General features: G+C 39.6%; 1 protein-coding gene across 6 annotated transcripts in view; it reads right to left on the bottom strand.

The window, feature by feature from the left end:
• The window catches only part of MIPEP (mitochondrial intermediate peptidase), a 262,517-nt gene that overhangs the window by 167,018 nt on the left and 79,267 nt on the right, over positions 1-16,232 (bottom strand). For all 6 annotated transcript variants that reach the window (XR_011470789.1, XM_070409161.1, XM_070409162.1 and 3 more), the window contains exon 10: positions 14,167-14,219. Coding sequence is in view for 5 of the 6 variants with exons in the window: in XM_070409161.1 (XP_070265262.1) it covers positions 14,167-14,219 (53 nt within the window). In the remaining variant the exon portion in view is untranslated. The remainder of the gene's footprint in view (positions 1-14,166; positions 14,220-16,232) is intronic.

Below are 16,232 nucleotides of genomic sequence, written 5' to 3'. Positions count from 1 at the left end.
GCAGCCGATTGATGTTTCTCACTCTCATCAATGTTTCTCCATCTCCCTTCCTCTCTCTCTAAAATCAATAAAAACATTTAAAAAATAAACAAGACCCAACAATAAGTTGTCTATAAGACATTCACTTTAAATATAAAGATAGATCAAAAGTAAAGTAATAGAGATATATCATGCTAACACTAATCAAAAGAAAGTTGCTACATTAATTTCAAACAAAGCAGACCTCAGAAAAAGGAAAGTTATTAAGGAAAAGGATAAAGAGGGACATTATGTAATGATAAAGTGATCAATTCTCCAAGAAGACACAACAATCCTTAATGTTCATGCACCTAACAACAGAGCTTCAAAATACAAGAGGCAAATATTGATAGTTCTATAAGGAGAAATAGAGGAATACACTATGACAGCTGGAGACTTCAATATCCATCTATCAAAAATGAACACATCCAGCAGGTAGAAAATCTGTGAAAACAGAGTTGAACTCAACAGCATTATCAACTGGATATGATTGACATATAGAGACTGCTTCATCCAACAGTGGCATACACATTCTTATAAATATCACATTGAAAATTCACCAAGATAGACCACACTCGAGAAAATAAAACACACCTTAACAAATTTCAAAAAACAGAAAGCTTACAATACGTACTCTCAGAACAAAATGGGATTAATCTAGAAATCAAAACCAGAAAGCTAGAAAACCACAAAGTATTTAAAGATTAAACAACATACTCCCAAATAATATATGAGTAAAAACCTCAAAAACTTTTAAAATAAAAATACAATTTATAATTTGTGGGGTGCAGTAAAAGCAGTGTTTTGAGGAACATTAATAGCAATTCAAAATATTAGAAAAGAAGAGAGATCTAAAGTCAATAAACTAAGCTTCCATCACAGGAAGGTAGGCAAAAGACTGTCCCCCAAATATTGGGGATGTGTGCTCTAATTTCTGATTGCTACTTCTGATCTCAGATGTGCAGACAAAGATGTGGACAGACTGTTGCCAAGCTCCTCCTACCTCTGGCTAAAGTAACTTTTGGGAAACTTAAAAAACCCAGTGCCCTTTTATTCCTCCTTCATTTTTCCCCTTTCCCCTTTGAGAAGCCAAACATAAAAGAACAGGACATTCAAAAACACCAGCATATATTAGGTAAATTAGAAACAGACTATGCACAACCTAAGGAAAGGCTCAGAAAAGACATAAAAAGGCATTAAGTTTACACCTCAGGTTGATCCTCAGCATAGAGACAGCATCAAAAACAATAAACAAAAGCAGTGACAACAACAACAAAAAAGTAAACCCTGGGGGAGGGGGAGAATCTGATTTCCAGAGTTACCACATAATTAGATTCAAATGCCCCGTGTTCAACAAATAAATCTCAAGGCATATAAAGAAATAGGAAAATATGACTCATTCAAAATAAAAATATATTAAAAAGAATTTGTCCCTAAAAGGACTTAATGGCAGATACAGCAGGTAAAGACTTTAAAACAATAATCTTAAGGATACTCAAAGAACTAAAGGAAGACGTAGAGAAAATTAAAAAAAAAAAAGTGTGAATGGAATGGAAATATCAATAAAGAGAAAGAAACACACACACACATATACACACACACAAAACCCACAAAGAAATTCTGAAGCTGAAAACTACAACAACTAAAATGTAAAATTTATTAGAAAAATTCAGAAGCAGAAAAAAATAATTAGTGATCTTGAAGATAAAAAAGAAAATGGAACCCTGGCTGGTGCTCCGAGGTTAGAGTATCAGCCTGCACTCTATAGGGTTCTGCGTTCGATTCCTGGTCAATGGAAAAAATATCCTCAGGTGAGGATTAACAACAACAATAAACAAATAAAAACAAACAAAAAAGAAATTACAGAACCTGAGGAACAGAAAAAAAAAGATATTGAAGAAATGTAGAGTACAGAGATCTATGGATAACACCAAATGGACCAACATGCACATTGTGGGAGTCCCAGAAGAAAGGGTCAGAGAGAATATTTTAAAAATAATAATGGCTGTAAACTTTCCAAATTTTAGAAAAGACATGAATATAAACATCCAAGAAGCTCAGCAAACTCTAAGAAAAATGAACTCAGACATATACCAAGGCACATTATAATCAAACTTTCAAAGACAAAGGGCAAATACATTTTTCCAATTTTTAAATAAATATATTTTTATTGATTTTAGAGAAGAGAGAAGGATAGAGAGATAGAAACATCAATGATGTGAGAAAATCATTGATCAGCTGTCTCCTGCACTCCACACACTGACCTGTGCCTTGACTGGAATCAGACTGTGACCTCCTGGTTCAAAAGTTGACGCTCCACCACTGAGCTACGCCGGCCAGGCCAATTTTAAAAAAAAATTGATTTTAGAGAGAGGAGAAGACAGAGAGAGAGAGAAAAAAACAATGACTGGCTGCCTCCTGCACATCCCCTACTAGGGACTGAGCCCGCAACACAGGCATGTGATGCTCTAAGGTGCCCAGACTAGGAATCCAACCAGCAACCTTTCGGTGCACTGGATGACGCTCAACCAACTGAGCCACACTGGCCAGGACCAAAGGGCAAATCTTGAAAGCAGTGAGAGAAGTCAGTCATCACATACAAGGGATCCTCAACAAGATTTCTGCAAATTTTTATCATATTTTGGAGACCGGAAGACTGTGGGCCAATGTATTCAAAGTTTTATAAGAAAAAAACAGTTGGCCTCTTTCTGTCTCTGGCCACCAAAGGGAGAGGAGCTGCCGCCATGTACACCCACATGAAATGGATACTCATGTACAACTGCTCAAGCTTCCTGATCAAGAAAAACAGATCATGGCTGGGTAGCACAGTTGGTTAGAGCCTCGTTATTCCGATACGCCAAGGTGTGGGTTTGATCTCTGGTCAGGGCACATACAAGAAGCAACCAATGAATACATAAATAAGTGGAACAACAAATATCTCTCTCACTCTCTTTCATCAATAAAAAAAAAAAAAAAAAAGAAATTACTTACAATAGGAAAAAGTTATATAGCACTGAATCCAAAAATCTGAAGGCCTGAAACTGCTTCCACTACAAGGGCTGATTCACCACAAGTTGGTGGGTGTGGAGCCCGCAGCCCATGACAAAGGTATGGTGGTCATCATGTAGTGGAGATCTGATCAACAAAAGCCACCCTCCTCCTAGTGTGGATCATCAATCAGTTTGGTTCTATCTTTTTTTAAAAAAATATACTTTTATTGTTTTTTACAGAGAGGAAGGGAGAGGGATAGAGAGTTAGAAACATCAATGAGAGAGAAACATCGATCAGCTGCCTCCTGCATACTCCCTACTGGGGATGTGCCCACAACCAAGGTACATGGCCTTGACCGGAATCGAACCTGGGACCCTTGAGTCCGCAGGCTGACGCTCTATCCACTGAGCCAAACCGGTTAGGGCAGTTTGGTTCTATCTTGACCTCTGATGTGAGGAGCAAAAAAATTGCTCCAGAACCACGTGAGCAGCAGACACGTGAGCGGCGCACTCTTGTCCAGGGAACATCAGCCCCGTGAGCAGCCTGCCTCAAGCCTAAGAGCAGCAGCCTCATGTGTCCTGCCCTGTCAAAGGAGCAGCAGCTGTGTGAATGGCCCGCTTCCCCGTCTGAGGAACAGCAACCACGCAAGCAGTCCGACCTGTCCGAGGAGCAGCAGCCGCACAAGTAGTCTACCTACATCTGAGGAGCGGCAGCCCTGTGCAGCCCGCCCCCATCCGAGGAGCAGCAGCTGGGCACAGCCCGCACCCTGCACTAGTCCAAGGAGCAGCAGCTGCACAAGCATCTTGCCCTCGTCCTAGCAGCAGTAGCCGCACAAGCAGCCTGCCCAATCCGAGGAGCAGCAGTTCTGCGAGCGGCCCGTCCCCATTCAAGAAGCAGCAGCAGCCCACCCCGGTCCGAGGAGCAGCAGCCACATGAGCAGACCACCCACGTCCGAGGAGCGGCAGCCCTGCGCAGCACACACCTGTCCGAGGAGCAGAGCCACAACAGCCTGCACCTGCATGACGAGCAGGAGCCGGGTGAGTGGCACGTCCCCGTCCGAGGAGCAGCAGCCACGCATGCAGCTCACTCCCATCCAAAGAGCAGCAGCCTCGCAAGCAGCCCACCCCCGTCTGCGGAGCAGCAGACTTGAAATCAACCTGTCCAAGTCCAAGAAGCAGTAGCCCCACAAGCAGCCCACCACATCAGAGGAGCAACAGCAGCATGCAGCCAGCCCCCATTCAAGGAACAGCAGTCACGAGAGCAGTCTGCCCCAGTTCAAGGAGTAGCAGCTGCATGTGTAGCCCGCCCCCATCCAAGAAACAGCAGCCTCGTGATCAGCAGCTGTGTGTGAAGCCTCCCCCCACCAGCCAGAGGAGCCACCACAGCTGTGAACAACACCCACCAGAGGAGCAGCTGCCAACTGAGGAGCAGCTGCTACCACAACCGCCAGAGGAGCAAACACAGCCCTAGGAGTCACTGCCACCAAGGAGCAGCCACTGAGCGACTCAACATCTAGATATGTCAGTGAGATCAAACATGGGTAGAGAAAGAAAAGGACTCACCAGAAAAGCAGCTAAGTGAAACAGAGGTATGCAGCATGACAGAAAAAGAATTCAGATTAAGGGTCCTAGAATGCATAAACCAGATGGAGGAAAAAATCAACAACTTATGCAAGAATCAAGATGAAACGGATGAAAAAAAATCAACAACTTAGGTAAGAACCAAGAAGAAATGAAGAGTGATGTAGCTGCAATAAAAAACACCATTGAAAGTATCAACAGTAGAATAGGAGAAGCGGAGGACCGAATTAGCGAATTAGAAGACAGGGAAACAAAACACACCCAAACTGAACTGCAATTGGAGAAAAAAATTAAAAGAAAGGAGGAGAGCCTAAGGGAGCTATGGGACAATATGAAACAAAACAACATGCAAATAATAGGGGTGCCAGAACAACAGAAAGAGGAACAAGGGTTAGAAAACCTACTGGAAGAAATAATATCAGAAAACTTCCCTGAGGTGGGGAAGAAAAAAGTCACACAAGCACAGAAAGTCTAAAACAAGGTAGACCCGAAAACACTCACACCAAGACACATCAAAATTATCATGGCAAATGTTCAGGACAAAGAGAGAATCTTAAAGGCTGCAAGAGAGAGACGGAAAGTTACATACAAGGGATCTCACATTAAATTATCAAATGATTTCTCAATAGAAACACATCAGTCCAGAAAAGAATGGACGGAAATTTACAAAGTGATGCAAAGCAAAGGACTGAATCCAAGAATACTCTATCCAGCAAGGCTATCATTCAAAATTGAAGGGGAAATAAGAAGCTTCACAGACCAAAGTAGGCTAAGGGAGTTTATCACCACCAAACCAGCAATACAAGAAATGCTAAAGGGACTGGTGTAAAAAGAAGAAATAAAAAGCTCACAAAGAAAACAGGCACAAAAAATAGAAATGGCTACAAACAAGTACCTTTCAATAATAACTTTAAACGTAAATGGATTAAATGCTCCAATCAAAAGACATCAAGTGGCTGAATGGATAAAAAAAACATGACCCATATATTTGCTGTCTACAAGAGACCCACCTCAGAATAAGAGATTCACACAGACTGAAAATAAAGGGATGGAAAAATATCTTTCAGGTAAATGGAAATGAAAAAAACGCTGGGGTAGCAATACTTATATCTGACAAAATAGACCTCAAAGTAAAGGCCATAACAAGATATAAGGAAGGCCACTTCATAATACTAAAGGGATCAATACAACAAGAGGATATAACCCTGATAAATATATATGCACCCAATGCAGGAGCACCCAAATACATTTAAAAAAAATCCTGGAAGATAACAAGGGAGAGATCGACAACAATACAATCATAGTAGGGGATTTAAATACACCACTGACATCACTGGATAAATCCTCTAGACGAAAAATCGGCAAAGATACAGCAATCTTAAATGACTCACTAGATCAGATGGACTTAATTGACATTTTCAGAACATTTCACCGCACAGCCACAGAATATACGTTCTTCTCAAGTGCTCATGGGACATTTTCAAAAATGCACCACGTTTTGGGTCACAAACAAAGTCTCCACAAATTCAAGAAGATTGAAATCATACCAAACATCTTCTCAGACCACAATGGCATAATATTAGAAATAAACTACAATAAAAACAACCCAAAATACTCAAACACTTGGAAGCTGAATAGCATGTTATTAAATATTGATTGTGTTACCAATGAGATCAAAGAAGAAATTAAAAACATCCTGGAAACTAATGACAATGAAAACACAACAATCCAAAACCTATGGGACACAATGAAAGCAGTCCTGAGAGGGAAGTTTATAGCTCTACAGGCCTATCTCAAAAAACAAGAAAAAATGGTAGTAAATCATCTAACTCTACATCTCAATGAATTAGAAAGAGAGCAACAAGAAAAGCCCAGAGTGAGCAGAAGGAAGGAGATAATAAAGATTAGAGCAGAAATAAATGAAATAGAGACCAAAAAAACAATACAGAAAATCAATGAAACCAAGAGCTGGTTCTTTGAATGGATAAACAAGATCGATGAACCTCTAGCCAGGCTCACCAAGAAGCAAAGAGAGAGTACCCAAATAAACAAAATCAGAAATGATAGAGGTGAAATAACAACAGACCCTACAGAAATACAAATGATTATTAAAAAATACTATGAGCAACTCTACTCCAACAAACTAGACAAGCTGGAGGAAATGGACATATTCCTAGAAAAATACAACCTTCCAAAACTCAATCAGGAAGAATCTAAAAATCTCAATAGGCCAATAACTATGGAAGAAATTGAAGCAGTCATCAAAAAGCTTCCAGCAAACAAAAGCCCAGGACCAGAGAGTTTCACAGGGGAGTTTTACCAAACATTCAAGGAAGAACTAAAACCTATCCTCCTCAGATTATTCAAAAAAATTCAAGATGAAAGAACACTTCCAAGCTCATTCTATGAAACCAGCATCACCCTAATACCAAAACCAGGTAAAGACAACACAATGAAAGAGAATTACAGGCCAATAGCCCTCATGCACACAGATGCCAAAATCCTCAAGAAAATCTTAGCAAACCGATCCAGCAGTACATCAGAAAGATCATACACCATGACCAAGTAGGTTTTATCCCAGGGATGCAAGGATGGTACAATATCCGCAAATCAATAAACGTGATACATCACATAAACAAATTGAAAGAAAAACACCGCATAGTCATATCAATTGATGCAGAAAAAGCATTTGACAAAATCCAACACCCAGTTTTGATAAAAACTCTCAGAAAGGTGGGAATAGAAGGATCATACCTCAACATAATAAAAGACATATATGACAAACCCACAGCCAATATCATACTCAATGGACAAAAAATAACAGCATTTCCCCTAAGAACAGGAAAAAGACAGGGATGCCCATTCTCACCACTCCTGTTCGACATAGTACTGGAAGTATTAGCCATTGCAATTAGACAAGAAGAAGAAATAAAAGGCATCCAAATTGGAAAAGAAGAAGTAAAACTGTCCTTATTTGCAGATGACATGATATTGTACATACAAAACCCTAGAGACTCCATCAAAAAACTATTAGACTTAATAAATGAATTTGGCAATGTAGCAGGATACAAAATTAACGCCAAGAAATCTATGGCATTTCTATACACCAATAGTGAACTTACAGAAAGAGAGACTAAAACAACAATCCCATTTACCATTGCACCAAAAAAATTAAGATACCTAGGAATAAACTTAACTAAAGAGGCAAAAGACCTCTATCAGAAAACTACAGGACATTTAAAAAAGAGATAGAGGAAGACATAAACAGATGGAATAACATACCATGTTCTTGGATTGGTAGAATCAACATCATTAAAATGTCCATACTACCCAAAGCAATCTATAAATTCAACACACTTCCCATTAAAATACCAACGGCATATTTCACAGACTTAGAACGAACACTCCAAAAATCCATCTGGAATAAAAAAGACCCCGAATAGCTGTAGCGATCCTGAGAAAGAACAAAGTAGGTGGGATCTCAATGCCAGATATCAAGCTGTATTACAAAGCCACTGTTTTCAAAACTGCCTGATACTGGCACAAGAACAGACATATAGATCAATGGAATAGAATAGAGAGCCCAGAAATTGACCCGAACCAATATGTTCAATTAATATTTGACAAAGGAGGCAAGAACATACAATGGAGTCAAGATAGTCTCTTCAATAAATGGTGTTGGGAAAATTGGACAGATACATGCAAAAAAATGAAACTAGACCACCAACTTACATCATACATAAAAATAAACTCAAAATGGATAAAGGACTTAAATGCATGACAGCAAACCATAAAAATACTAGAAGAATCCAAAGGCAACAAAATCTCAGACATTGCCGAAGCAATATCTTCACCAATACAGCTCCTAGGGCATTGGAAACTAAAGAGAAAATAAACAAATGAGACTACATCAAAATAAAAAGCTTCTACATAGCAAAAGAAACCATCAACAAAACAACAAGAAAGCCCACTGCATGGGAGAACATATTTGCCAATATTATCACCGATAAGGGTTTAATCTCCAACATTTATAGGGAACTCATACAACTTAACAAAAGGAAGATAAACAATCCAATCAAAAAATGGGCAAAAGACCTAAATAGACACTTTTCAAAAGAAGACATTCAGAAAGCCAACAGACATATGAAAACATGCTTAAAGTAACTAATCATCCAAGAAATGCAAATCAAAACAACAATGAGGTACCATCTCACACCTGTCAGAAAGGCTATTATCAACAAATCAAAAAACGACAAGTGTGGGAGAGGATGTGGAGAAAAAGGAACACTCGTGCACTGCTGGTGGGAATGCAGACTGGTGCAGCCATTGTGGAAGACAGTATGGAGTTTCCTCAAAAATTTAAAAATGGAACTCCCATTTGACCCCGTGATCCCACTTCTAGGAATATATCCCAAGAAGCTAGAAACACCAATCAGAAAGGATATATGCACCCCTATGTTCATAGCAGCACAATTCACCATAGCTAAGATCTAGAAACACCCTAAGTGCCCATCAGTAGATGAATGGATTAGAAAACTATGGTACATCTACATGATGGAATACTATGCTGCTGTAAAAAAGAAGGAATTCTTACCATTTGCAACAGCATGGACAGTGGGCATCCCTGTCTTGTTTCTATTCTTAGGAGAAATGGTTTTAGTATTTGCCCACTGAGTAAAATGAACCCTTGTATACTGCTGGTGGGAATGCAGACTGGTGCAGCCACTATGGAAAACAGTATGGAGTTTCCTCAAAAAATTAAAAATGGAACTCACATTTGATGCAGTAATCCCACTTCTAGGAATGTATCTCAAGAAATCAGAAACACCAATCAGAAAGAATATATGCACCCCTATGTTCATAGCAGCACCATTTAAAATAGCTAAGATTTGGAAACAGCCTCAGTGCCATCAGCAGATGAGTGGATTAACAAATCGTGTTACATCTACACAATGGAATATTCTGCTGCTGTAAAAAAGAAAGAACTCTTACCATTTGCAAGAAACAAGACAGGGATGCCCACTTTCACCATTCCTGTTCAACATAGTATTGGAAGTGCTAACCATAGCAATCAGACAAGAAGAAATAAAAGATATCCCAATTGGAAAAGAAGAAATGTCATTATTCGCAGATGACATATTGTACATAGAAAACCCTAAAGACTCCATAAAAAAACTATTACATTTAATAAATGAATTCAGCAACATAGCAGGATACAAAATATCTATGGCATTTTTATACCATAATGAACTGACAGAAAGGGAAACTAAAAAAAAAAAAAAAAAAATCCCATTTACCATTGCAACAAAAAAATTAAGATACCTAGGGATAACCTTAACTAAGGAGGTAAAAGACCTGTACTTGGAAAACTACAGGATGTTGAAAAAAGAGATAGAGGAAGATATAAACAAGTGGGAGAATATGCCGGAAGTCGGTCCATCCTTGCTGCTTGACACAGTCGCTGCAGGGAAGAAACATCTGCACAGCATATGTTTCAAGGGACCTGGCGTATATGGCATACTGTTCTTAATATGTTTGCTCACCTTCTTGGTGCTATGTGTTTTAACCAAGGTCACCTCCCCGAGAAAGGTTGTTTCCCCAGGTAGGGATTTTTCCCTGAAGTTAGGGAGGGAATAAAACCCCTTAACTAAATGCCAGGTAGGTAGTTAATCACTCTAACTACGAACAATCACCCTTAAGCTACATAATCTTTACTCCCTGGAATGGAGATAAGAAATGCCCTAACCTTTGGAATAGAAATTGACAGGATTAAAACCAACTGGTATAAATACAGAAGTAACAAGACAATAAAAGACAGAACTTGGCTGGAGATCCTGGCTAGAGATCCTGGCTAGGCTGCTGATCAACTGAACGCTGTCTCCGTGTCATTCCTTCTTCGCCGACTCTGTCCACACCTTTGGGGACCCCTGGACCTGCTGGGGTTGGACCCCAACAAGAATATATCTTGTTCATGGATTGGTGGAATCAACATCATTAAAATGTCCATACTACCCAAAGCAATCTAGAGATTCAATGCAATCTCCATTAAAATGCCTATGGCTTATTTTACAGCCCTCCAAAAATTTATATGGAATAAAAAAAGACACCGAATAGCTGCTTCAATCCTGAGAAAGAACAAAGTTAGAGGGATCATAATAACAGATATCAAGTTACATTACAAAACCACTGTGCTCAAAACTGCCTGGAACTGACACAAGAACAGAAGGGAACAGAACAGAGAACCCAGAAACTGACTCAAGCCATTATGCTCAATTAATATTTGACAAAGGAGGCAAGAGCATAAAATGGAGTTAAGACAGTCTCTTCAATAAATGGTGTTGCGAGAAATTGGACAGATACATGCAAAAAATGAAACCTAAATAGATGCAACCTTTTGTTGACATAAGCAGTATGTATTTACGGAGAGCCCAAAGTGTGTATTCCGCATTTAACTGCAAACATACTTTGTTCTTAAGAGCTTTAAGATATGGTTGAGAAGACCCATTTAACAGAATGACAAAAAGAACACATAATTAGAAGGTCAACTGTGCAGCACACAGTCTGTAAGTATGGTGGAAGCAGGAGCTGCAAAGGACAATTCAGACCTGGAGGCTTTTGCACTCTTGGCAAAACTTCACAGGAAAGCCAGCAAAAGAGGATAAAAGGAATCTTACTAGCCAGCAGATATAGGCTCTTCTGAGACATAAAGGGACCTGGGTGAGGGACAGGAAGTTTAGTTTGGCTTATGTAAATTGTGGAGGAAGAGGAGTTGTGGGAGAGTACAGGAAAGGCAGGTTATAGCGACCAAATAACTGTGGATGTTTATGTACTTACTAGAGGCCCAGTACACGAATTCGTGCACGGGTAGGGTCCAGCCAGCCCACCCCTATGGGGACCCATTGGGCCAGGCTGGCCAGGGGGAGGGGCTGCAGGCAGTTGGCCGGGCCCCCAATCCGGGTGTTGGGGGCTGATCAGGGTGCAGGCTGGCTGGGAGTGGGGGGGTGCAATTGGGGCCTGGATCAGGCCAGTTGGCTGCTGCAGTGTGCATCATAGCCACCAGTCGTTCTGGTAGTTTCACTGTTCCATGCTGGCCTTTTATATATATAAACTGTTAAAGAAGAATGGGTTGTGATCAGATCCTAGAAGGCCTTGAATGACAACTCTAATGTTATTTTGAAGGCAGTAGTGATCCCACAACCCTGAAAAGGGTAGGATCCAAAAATGAACTGTCTTGCCAACCACACAGGGTTCCTCCACTCTGGATACAGTGGCAAGATGGACTTCCCTGATTCAGTATCCTTAATGTATCATTTAAAGCAGGGGTGGGAACATCCAGCCTGCAGGCCATATAAGGCCTGAACAATCATTTGGTCTGGCCCTGCCAAGGCATTAGGGGTGAGTTAATTAAATGATTGACCAAATAGAGCAGTCTAATTTTTAAGTTGATAATTTTGTATGGCCTGTGAATGATGTTATAAAATCCAAACGGCCCTTGGCAGAAAAAAAGGTTCCCCACCCCTAATCTAAAGCTTTGCTGGCCTGGCAGGTGTGTTTAAGTGGTTGAACACTGACCTATGAACCAAGAGATCACAGTTCGATTCCCGGTCAGGGTACATGCCTGAGGAGTGGGGGGAAGAGGGGGTTGTGGGCTCGATTCCTAGGTGGGGGCGGGGGGGGGGAGGGGGCGTTCGGAAGGCAGCTGATCAACAATTCTCTTTCATCTTTTTAAAAAATATATATATTTTATTGATTTTTTTACAGAGAGGAACAGAGAGGGACAGAGTCAGAAACATCGATGAGAGAGAAACATCGATCAGCCGCCTCCTGCACACCACCTACTGGGGATGTGCCCGCAACCAAGGTACATACCCTTGACCGGAATTGAACCTGGGACCTTTCAGTCCGCAGGCCGACGCTCTATCCACTGAGCCAAACCGGTTAGGGCTATGCTACATCTTAACAGGCCAATCATCCAAGTCAAATCTTTCTTTGAAAGAATTTTAAAAGATAAATTATATTTTTATGCAACTATAGGGAGCAGTGTATTAGTAAAACAATACCTTATGTTAAGCTATAATATATTCTAAGCACTTACTGTTTATCATAATCAAATTATTACAAATTTTGAATAGCAGTTTATGTGCTTTTATAGAGAAGATGACATGCTGAATTTGAGATAATGTATAAAAAATTGTATTTGATGAAGTATTATTCCTGGCTATGAGACAATTGTGCCTTGGCAGTAAATTGATTTGGGGAACAGAGATATAATAAAGAAGCCAAAGAGGGGAAAACAAATAAAAATTATGTGGGTGAACTTTTCAATACACTAATTGATTCTGAAGAACCTCTTCCTGCGGGTGCAGAAAAGAACATATAAAGTTATTGCTTTCTGTTGTATGACAAATACCAAAAGAAATAATTTTTAAAAAGTCTAATTTTAGTGAAGTACTTAGTACTTGATGTTTGAATAATACATAGTAATAAAAACACTTTAAAGTTTAATACCAATAAAACAAATATATTATCGTGATATATGCTAACATGCATTAATGAAGAAAAAGGCACAAATCTTTTATTTTCTTCCATTACCTAAATCAACCTTAATTATCTTAGTTAAACTGCATACCTCAAAAATCTGTAAGAGAAAAATGTTAGCCCTGGCTGGATGATTCAATTGACTGGTGTCATTCCATGCACCAAAATGTTGAAGATTGGATTCCAAGTCGTGGCATATACTTAGGTTGTGGGTTTGATACCCCGTTGGGGCATGTAAGGGAGGCAACTGATTGATGTTTCTTTCTCACATCAATGTTTCCCTCTCTTTCTTTCGCTCTCTGAAATCAGTAAAACATATCCTCGGGTGAGGATTAAAAAAAAGAAACAGAAAAATATTAATGATTTGCTAAAGAGTAGGGTCCTAAGAGTTTTTAAAAATTCATATTGTGCATATAAAGTTACTTGGGACATAAAACATTTTAAAATGTGTTCATTTTCAGTAGAACTCCATATTTCTTGGGTTTACATGCAAATACAAAAATTACAGAAGTAGGGAATTTTTAGGAAAAAATATCTACACTTTGCCACAATAAAATAAATACAGGCGAATACAGAAGCCAATGGAATAATAAACTTGTTTCCTAAGTTTTAATTTCATTTATATCCTTCCAAATCCCAAGTACTACTTTATTCCTTCATTGGTTCAACAAATATTTGCTGATCACTACCCTCAACCAGAAACAGGATACAACAGGGTTCTAGCAAAGTTCCAATCCCCCAAATGTTCAAAGTCTAGAAAGAGAACCTGGAAGCTACACACAGGAGAAGGGCAAGATTCTAGACATCATGGGGAGAGATTTTAAAGTCTTAAACAGGAAATGACATAAGCTATAGAATAGGCTTGTGGGGGAGAGGTAAAGCATGTTACTGTGACTGAGAGCAGAGCATTTGTAATCCATATTAAAAAATGTGGGCAGAAGTTTGTAATGTGGGCAACTGAGTAAGCAAAGTAGTTGCACAATTAATGTGCAAAGTGCTCAATAAATACTAATTTTTTCTTCCTTCTCAAAAAACTTACCTTTCTGCACGAATCACACCACTGTAGTAGGGGGGATCCCAAGGCATTAATTCCTACAATGAAAAAGTTCACTGTTATGAAAGCTATCGACTATTTCACAACTTTTATTAATAATTTAGCTAGTTTATAAGATGTAAACCAGTTATTATATCAGAAAAGTTCTATAAAACCCTAAAAATTCATGACTTGGCAGGAAATACCTGCCTCTTTATTTCAACTTTTCTGTAATCAATGAGTGAGAGTTATAAGCAAGGCATAATCCCAGAATTTGGGGAAAAGGTAAACAAATATCATTTAAAAATATAAACTAATAAAAGTCAACATTAATAGATTAAATCAGCCATGTTGAAATTTCTCCCAAAATATAATCCATAAAACATAATGGAGGTAAGATTAGTGTATTAAAGGTAAGATTACGTTCTTTCTAAACCTAAGCAAGAAGCTTAGGGTGGATCCCCAAAATGAAAGCAACAATTTAAAATGTAACTAAAGCAGAATTAACTCTAATCTTAGCAAAGAAAATATGTCATGGAGAAATGCTATAATAACACTGTTTTTGATGACTGGTACGGGACAATGAAAAAGACAAGCATGGATACCTGAAGGATCATCCTCCCCACAAACTACACAGGTGACAAAGAGTGTTTCAGAGGCAAGGCGGCGAAGTCAGACTGCTTGGGTTCAAGTCTTTGATCCACACTAGTTTTAAGACTTGGAAAACTTATTTCTGCTCACTGATGCTTTCTTGTTCTCCTCCTACGTGACCTGATCTCTTCCAGGCTATACCCTGAACCCACCTCCTCCGACTGCCCCCTCCCTCAGTCTACTCTGGCTGCACTGGCCTCCCCATGGCTCCCTGATCACACAGGGCAGCCTCCTGCCTCAGGCCCCTGCACCTGCTACCTCTCTCTTAGAATGGCCTTCTCTGTGCTGTCTCCATGGCATACTCCTCACTTCTTCCAAGTTTTTGCTCAAGTCCACTTACTGACCAATATGTATAAAATAGCAGCCTCCGTCCCCTTTTCTCTGCATTATTTTCCCTATAGCCTTTATTCACTTTATATTTTTATTAAAAAATTTTAATGTTGACACTATAGATGTCTCCCCTTCCCCTCTCTTTACCCACCTCCAAATATACCCCCTCTCTCTCCCTTGGCCTTCACCACATTATTGTCCACGTCCATGGGGCATGGATATATGTTCTTTAGCTAATACCTTCACCTTCTTTATTCAGTGCCCTCCACCTCCTTTTCCTCCGGCACCCGCCAATCTGTTTCATGTATCCATTGGGCCAGTTCCATTTTGTTCATAGGTTTATTTTTTTCATTAGATTTTACATATTAGTGCAATCATATGGTATTTGTCTTCCTATGAATGGCTTATTTCCTCTAGCATAATATCAGTACTATCCAGGTCCTTCGATGCTGTCACAAAGAGTAAGAGTTCCTCCTTTTTTACAGGGTATAGTATACTATTATGTAAATGTACCACAACTTTTTTATCCACTCATCTGCTGATGGACACTTGGGCAGTTTCCAGATCTTGGCTATTGTAAACAAGTCTGCTATGAACATAGAAATGCATATAATATTTCTGATTGGTGTTTCGAGATTCTTGGGATATATTCCCAGAAGTGGATTGCTGGGTCAAAAGGCAGTTACATTTAATTTTTTGAGGAAACTCCATACTGTTTTCCACAGTGGCTGCAACAATCTGCATTCCCACTAGTAGTGCACTAGGATTTCCTTTTCTTCAAATCCTTGCCAGCACTTGCTGTTAGTTGATTTATTGATGGTAACCATTATGGCAGGTGTAAGGTAATAACTCATTTTAGTTATTTGTTTTTTTTTAAATCCTCACCCAAGGATATTTTTTTTCATTGATCTTGAGAGAAAGAGTGGAAGGGAGGGAGGGAGAGAGGGAGGAAGAGAGAGAAAGAGGACATCGACTGGCTGCTTCCCACATGTACCCTGATCGGGACAGGGATCGAGCCTGCAACCGAGGTACGTGCTCTTGACAGGGAATTGAACCCATGACCCTTCCATCCATGTGCCAACACTCTAACC

This window comes from Myotis yumanensis, unplaced genomic scaffold, assembly GCF_028538775.1.
Source record: "Myotis yumanensis isolate MYYU_CA2020_CCGP unplaced genomic scaffold, mMyoYum1.0.hap1 SCAF_3, whole genome shotgun sequence".
Taxonomy (NCBI): domain Eukaryota; kingdom Metazoa; phylum Chordata; class Mammalia; order Chiroptera; family Vespertilionidae; genus Myotis; species Myotis yumanensis.
Note: the sequence above shows the minus strand (reverse complement) of the source record. Positions and strands in the feature narration are given on the sequence as shown.